General features: G+C 34.4%; 1 protein-coding gene across 2 annotated transcripts; it reads right to left on the reverse strand.

The window, feature by feature from the left end:
* Nucleotides 1-3,217: 3,217 nt before the first annotated feature.
* On the reverse strand, nt 3,218-4,615 carry LOC149495729 (BURP domain protein RD22-like). 2 transcript variants are annotated; one of them, XM_089722397.1, is made up of 3 exons: nt 4,465-4,615; nt 4,269-4,377; nt 3,218-4,101 (listed from the first exon to the last, which is right to left on the reverse strand). In XM_089722397.1, exons 1-3 carry the CDS (start codon nt 4,504-4,506, stop codon nt 3,329-3,331), a joined length of 924 nt encoding a protein of 307 aa, XP_089578523.1. In that variant the 5' UTR covers nt 4,507-4,615; the 3' UTR covers nt 3,218-3,328. The 2 variants fall into 2 exon arrangements, with proteins under 2 accessions (XP_089578523.1, XP_089578524.1); XM_089722398.1 differs by having other exon boundaries at nt 4,269-4,366; nt 4,465-4,570.
* Nucleotides 4,616-7,586: the final 2,971 nt, after the last annotated feature.

A 7,586-nucleotide genomic window follows, 5' to 3' on the forward strand; every position in this document is an offset into this window, starting at 1 on the left:
AAGAAAGTATTTCAATTTACCAAGAGATTTTATTTTAAAGTAATCATGTAAGAAAGGTTTCATGGCTGCAATTTCAGAATAATCATTGCTTGGAAGAATAACATCATCAACATAAACTAGAAAAATGAGAAGTGTAACTCCTGACTTTTTCAAAAATAAAGAAGAATCATAATAAGCTTTAGAAAATCCTTTGGATAGAAGAGCAGAAGACAACTTGGCATGCCATTGTCTACTGGCTTGCTTGAGACTATAAAGAGACATAGTGAATCTGCAAACAGGTCTAGACAAAGAAGAACGAGCAGATGAAAGTGGAAAGCCAAGTGGTAAATCCATATAGACTTCTTCATGTAAATCGCCACGAAGAAAAGCATTATTTATATTCAACTGCTCCAAATACCCAATTATTAATTAACAGTAAAAATGGCCAACAAAGGCCTCATAAGAAAAAGTTTCAAAATAATCTACCCCTTCCCGTTGAGTATAGCCTTTAGCCTTTACCCACTAATCTCGCTTTATACCTCTCTATAGTCCCATCACTGTGGTGTTTTATCGTATACACCCGTTTACAGCTAATAGTATGCTTATCAAAAGGTAAAGACACAATTTCCCAAGTATTAGCTTCAAGAGCTTGAAGCTCTGTAGACATGGCATCCTGCCATTCTTTAGATTTAACTGCTTAATGATATGTCTTAGGTTCAATGCAAGAATTAACAGAAAAAGTGTAAGCTTGATAAGAAGAGGATAAATGATTATAGGTGAGAACTTTGGATAAAGTATGTGGCTAGTGTGAATAACAGGTACAATATTAATTGCGGATGCATGCATGCGTTGACTGGCGTAAAGAAGGTACCAGCTGACATTGATAATCCTGCACATATTGAGGTCGTTTGATGGTCCTAGTGGACTTTCTAGGTTGAAAAATAGGTGGTTGAGGAGTTTGAGTAGTGGGTAAAGTATATAAAAGCCATATCATAAAAGCCATGGATTTTTTTTATGTTTTACTGACCTAATTTCAGGTTGCCAAACAGAAAATAAACAACAGGAGATATAAAAAAAAGAAGAAACCGGTGGCTGAATGAGATGATTTTGAGAAACCGGTGGCTGAACGAGATGATTTTGAGTTTGAGCGTGAAAGAAGAGGACAGAAAATAAAAAAAACATAAGAACAAGATTTACAAGTATGAAGAGATTAACAATGATCAACGGTCAGGTCAACAAATTCAAAAGACCAATCCAAATATCAGGTCATCAAACTGGAAATACTCCACATATCAAGTAATCAATGATAAGATAAAGTGGAAACACTCCACAAATCAATCAAGGTAATGCTTGATTCTATTGAATCTAAGCACAAATCAAACGTATACCGAATAAAAACACTAGAATCAATGGTGATAAGAGGGATTAAAACCCTAAAATCGAAATTAATTGACCAATAAACCTCAAAGTAGAGGCAAATATTATAAACATAAGAGAACAATCTCAAAGGCAAATCAATCAAGGTAAATTCCAAAAGAAAATGTAGAATCAAAGTAAAAATTTCTGGCAAACTCAACTAGAAACTAAGACAATATTCAATCGAATTGAAATGGCATCAACGAAATCAACAAGTTAAATGAATGAAACGATGAAGAAACTAACCTCTGATTTGGATGGATAACGATGATTTGATTTATTCTCCCACATGATATACGAAAGAACAAATCGATTGAAAAGAATGAAATGAAGAAAAATGAAAGTAATTGGAATAAGAAAACCAAGAAAGAAACTTGAACGAATCTGGAAAAACCGATAAAGAAACCTTAAACTATTGATTCAATAGAGGAAGAAAACAATAGAAAACACAAGAAAGTAGAGGAAAATATGAAACAAATAAGCTCTCATACCATGATGAGATTTGGTATTTGTTTAAAAAATAAACTCCCTCTCATTTTGTTCATTGAGAATATAAGTATTTAGATACAACTAATTATATGTATAAATAATTTTACTATCTAATAATCCTAATACTATCTTCTCCAAAAACTATAATTTAATTTTCTCATTAAAATTCTAGTCTTTTCCAAACTCTAACTTATTTCATTTTGTAAGCGAAACCTTTGGGGTGGTGATTGGTTCTTGATTTTGGAAATTGGAGAGATTTTAGTTCTTATGTTTGTCCTTGTTGATTTTGTTAGATGAAAGCTATTTTCTCAGTAAACAAACAATCAAAGAGAGGAGAGGAAGAGGGTATTACGGTGAAAAAATTTTCTTCTCGCTTTAGATCGTTATATAGTGTAATTTTTATGGTGGAAGTGACTCAAACTTGATACCTCCCACTTTTTAAATCTTCTATAAGATGTGAGAAAATCAATTAGATCATATTTGTTTAGCGGATTGTTTCTCAAATGAACATAGAAGAAAAAGAAAAAGAAAAACAGTAAGTAACCGGATTGTAGTAAAACATCTTTTAGTCCATGGCATGGGAGTGTTTGGTAATATAGACTTCAAATACATTTTTCTTAGGTAAAAGATGCAATATTTCCTTTTATAACATTCTGCCATTAAGCTTATAAAGGTGATATCTAATTAATGCTCACTTGTTAAGAGAAAAAAAAAAAAAAAAAAAGAGAAAAGAAAGAAAAAGGAAGCAAATTAATAAATCTATGTTAAATTAGTGTAATCAAAGACATGACATTAAAAATTCTTTTACTACATTTTATTATGATTCATCAAACATAGCCTAATAGCTAATATGATATAAATAAAGATAATAATTAAAAGAAAAACCTATCATAAATGGAATATCTAAGCTGCTATTAAGGATGGGATATGATGCAATTAGAGTTAAAATTAAATACATATAAGCACAACATATGCAAATAGGACAAGATTGATATTGACACATTTATTTATTTTTAGTTTTCTTTCCATCTCAACATTTTCTTCTGAACAATAAGCTTTTTATCTCAGCATTAATTAATTTATCTTATGATTTATTGTAAATCTAGGCACAAGTTGTAACATTTATGGAGTTTCAAAACAACTTTGCAATTTTAGGATTTTAATATTTATATTGTTAAATGCTTCCAATTTAGCTCTTAACTTTTCTAACACTTAGATTTTTAATTTCATCAAACACTACCTTAGTCTCAAGTTAAGCTAGTTCAAAAATACTCTCAACTCTTAGAAAAAGAAAATCCACTTATTATAATCATGCAAATGCCAAACCTGAAAGTTGAAAGAAAAGCTCAACAACATCCACTCAAGTTGATGGCATTATTGTACAAAATGTTTCACTAAATAGCTACAATTTTTTATGGCTAACAGAAATGAAGAATCTTTTGTTTTAGTTTGGAACCCAAACAATAGCATCACTATTAAGGAAATGACAAACCGGTGGACCTCCTGGTTTAACATTGAGGACCTGAAAGGCAAAATGCTTTGGGTTCCAAGCTGATGTATCTAAGTGGCAAACAACAAGTGCTTTAGCTTTCGAGCCATCAGCACCCACCAAAGGAATCATATAAACATTCGTGTTCATAATTCTGTGGCAGTAAAAAACAGCATATGCGTATCTCTCCTTATGGCATACAATTTGCTTGTCACCCATCATTTTGATTCCTTTTAAAATAGTATACTCTTGATTTACATTCTCTTCTTTTGCTTCATTAGTAAATACTTCAACATTTTTTCCAAATTTTGCAATGACATAATCCACCAATGACTCTAAAGATATAGCACAATACTTGTCTTCTCCTGTAATCCCTGGTGCCTCACATTCTTTGATCGTTTGCTTCATTATTTCAGCTTCTTTTGACATCGGTTTTATTGAAAAATGCTTCAGAATTTCAGGTAATCTTTTGCTGGAAAAGGGTATAATTTTTGCAATTTCATGTGGTAAAAAATTAGACCCATTTGTAGATTTTGTAAAAACAATGTTCATCTTTTTGCCAGAAACAAGATCCTTATTCAAGAAGAATACAGTTGTATTGAATGTCTCATTTTTCTTGAAATTTTTCGATTCGGGCCAATACCCAAGTTGATAGGTTACTCTCTGACAACTTTGAGTACCAGCTTGCAATTCTGATTCTGAAAAGGAACTTCTGTTTCCTGCTGCTTCTGTTATTAGATTACAATTACAAATAAACAAGAATTTTATAATTTTAGGTCTATGAATATCACATAAAAGGTAGTGTAAAAATCAAGTTTATAAGCAAAAGCTACTTTTTCAAATGGATTGTTTGCCATATTAATATAGAAAAAAGAAGATGTATTAACTAACTAACCTGCAGGCTCTAAAAGTTCTTGCAAAGCATTTGGCAATGGAGTATTTGGTAGCATAGATTCCCAATACAGCTCTGCTGGTAGAATGGCATTACTCCCTCTGATAAAAACCTGCAATAATTTGTTATATATGTAGAAACATAAAATATTCTCAAGAAACTAAATTAAGTAAAGAATTAATTAGTAGTTAATACTCACACAGAGTAAAGCAAAGACGGGAAGGAGATGAAAGTGCTTCATATAGTAAACTGGAGCACAAAGTAATTAATATATTGAAATTTGAAACATCTAGACTACATAAAATACAATGGAAGTATGAACATATACGCAGAAAAATAAACCATTTCAACCGCAAAAAATTTGATGATAAAAAAAAAAAAAAAAAAAACCTGATGATATTGTTGTGATCCCTCCAACATGTGGGACTCACACACATTTGAAAATAAAAAAAGAAGAAAATAAGTGGTTGTGGGACCCACGCAAAGTTTAAACAAAGAAAAAAGGAAGGCACTTTTTTTTTTTAACGCGTCCATTCGTTGGACGCGTTAATAACGTATCCCTTCTCCTATAAATAGATGAAGGTTTTCCCTTAACAGATCGTATAAAAACAAATAGAATAAGAATACACAATTGAGTATAGAGAATTTTAGAAAAGGGTTCTTAAAATTGGGAAAGAGAGAAAATAGTGAGGATTGTAATTTTTAGGTTATTTTTGGGAAACACTTAGAGTACCACTATTTTTGTAATATTTTTTTTACCTACTATTTTTTAGTGGACGAATTATTCAGAATTTTTGTCCCGTAGACGTAGCCCATAACAGTTGAAGGGTGAACCACGTAAATCTCGGTGTCCTTATTTTTCATCTGGCATTTATGGTAATTATTTAATTTTTACCGTGGTTATTATTTCTGGTAGATTCGATCTTCAATATCCAATACGAAATTATTGGAGGTATATGTGGTAGTAGTAATTTTATTTTACTTTTACCACCGGTATTTTTCTGCGGGCCCCACTCGGGACAAGTTATAATCCCAACAACTGGTATTAGAGCCTGTGGTTGGTAAATTCTGTCAGTTTTCTACAAAGTTACTATTCACGTGAATAGTAAAATTTTGTAGAAAACTGACAGAATTTACCAACCACAGGCTCTGATACCAGTTGTTGGGATTATAAATTTTGTCAGATTTAGAATTCGACATGGCTAACGACGGCACAATGACCAAATTGACAGATTCGAATTATTCAATGTGAAAATCCAGAATGGAGGACTACCTCAATTGCAAAGATCTGTATGATCCAATTGAAGGTGACAGTGCAAAGCCGGAAGAAATGAAAGAAAGGCAGTGGGAGAAATTAAAAAAGCAGACATTGGGTACAATATGCCAATGGATAGATGCTAGCCTGTACAATCATGTGAGAAATGAAAAAGATCCCCAAGCTCTCTGGAAGAAATTAGAGAATATGTGCGAGGCTACGAATGCTCAAGGAAAATTCTTCATGATGTGTAAGGTCATGAACTTGAAACTGTAAGAGGGACGATCAATTACACAACACCTGAACGATTTTGAAGGACTCGTAACTGAGTTAGCAGTTAGCGGTATGTCCTTAGAAGATGAGATGCAAGCATGCCTACTGTTGGGATCTCTACCAGATAGCTGGGATACTCTTGTGGTATCATTGAGTAACTCAGCTCCAAATGGTGTGGTAACAATGTCTATGGTAAAGAATAGACTACTCAATGAAGAACTTAGAAGAAGAGATGTTGCCAGTACCAGTTCACAAGCCCTTGTCACGGAGAATAGGGGCCGGAGCAAGAGTAGAGGTCCAAGGCATGTAAAGTCAGGTGGTAGATCCAAGTCCAGAGAGATGAGAAAATGTTACCATTGCGGTAAGGAGGGTCATCTCAAAAGAAATTGTCACTTACTCAAACAGGAGCATGCAAACCGAAGACAAGAGAATGACAGAAATACATCTGCTACTGTCTCAGGAGAAGATGGTGAGGTGACTTTAGTCACTCATGATGCAGATTACTGTCATGTTGGAGATGCAGATAACGAGTGGATAGTAGACTCCGGTGCTTCATACCACTGAGTTCCAAAAATGGAATACTTTTCCACTTATAAAGCAGAAGATTTTGGCACTATTAAAATGGAAAATAATAGTGTCTCGCAAGTGTTGGGAATCGGTGATATCTGCATAAAGACAAGTGTCGGGTGCACATTAACACTTAAAAATGTGAGACATATTCTCAATCTTCGGTTGAACCTGTTGTCTGTGAGTGTACTGGACAAGGAAGGCTATCACCATCATACAGGCGATGGTAATTGGAAACTCACCAAAGGGTCTTTGGTGGTGGCGAGAGGAAAATTATGTTGCTTACTGTATAAGACGCATGCAATAATATGTGCGGGACAACTGAATACAGTGCAGATGATGCTTCACCAAATTTGTGGCATAGATAGCTGGCGCACGTTAGTGAGAAAGGGTTGATTATGTTAGCTAAGAAGTCCCTCATACCATTAGCCAAAGGTAAAATAAACCTTTGTGATTATTGTTTATTTGGCAAGCAACATTGTGTCTCATATTTGAAAAGCTCTAGACGGAGAAACAACAAGTTGGAGTTGGTACACTCTGACGCATGTGGTCCTATGGATGTAGAATCACTTGGAGAACTTAGAATAGACTACTCAATGAAGAACTTAGAAGAAGAGATGTTGCCAGTACCAGTTCACAAGCCCTTGTCACGAAGAATAGGGGCCGGAGCAAGAGTAGAGGTCCAAGGCATGTAAAGTCAGGTGGTAGATCCAAGTCCAGAGAGATGAGAAAATGTTACCATTGCGGTAAGGAGGGTCATCTCAAAAGAAATTGTCACTTACTCAAACAGGAGCATGCAAACCGAAGACAAGAGAATGACAGAAATACATCTGCTACTGTCTCAGGAGAAGATGGTGAGGTGACTTTAGTCACTCATGATGCAGATTACTGTCATGTTGGAGATGCAGATACCGAGTGGATAGTAGACTCCGGTGCTTCATACCACTGAGTTCCAAAAATGGAATACTTTTCCACTTATAAAGCAGAAGATTTTGGCACTATTAAAATGGGAAATAATAGTGTCTCGCAAGTGTTGGGAATCGATGATATCTGCATAAAGACAAGTGTCGGGTGCACATTAACACTTAAAAATGTGAGACATATTCTCAATCTTCGGTTGAACCTGTTGTCTGTGAGTGTACTGGACAAGGAAGGCTATCACCATCATACAGGTGATGGTAATTGGAAACTCACCAAAGGGTCTTTGGTGGTGGCGAGAGGAAAAT

Source organism: Jatropha curcas, chromosome 6 (genome assembly GCF_041381405.1).
Source record: "Jatropha curcas cultivar XTBG-Jc1 chromosome 6, XTBG_Jcur_1.0, whole genome shotgun sequence".
NCBI classification, from domain to species: domain Eukaryota; kingdom Viridiplantae; phylum Streptophyta; class Magnoliopsida; order Malpighiales; family Euphorbiaceae; genus Jatropha; species Jatropha curcas.

Coding starts and splice junctions, on each gene's coding strand:
- LOC149495729 (XM_089722397.1), bottom strand. CDS start 4,506: ATGAAGCACTTTCATCTCCTTCCCGTCTTTGCTTTACTCTGT. Junction 4,378..4,464: donor CCGTCTTTGCTTTACTCTGT/GTGAGTATTAAC, acceptor AAATTATTGCAG/GTTTTTATCAGAGGGAGTAA. Junction 4,102..4,268: donor AGAACTTTTAGAGCCTGCAG/GTTAGTTAGTTA, acceptor ATCTAATAACAG/AAGCAGCAGGAAACAGAAGT.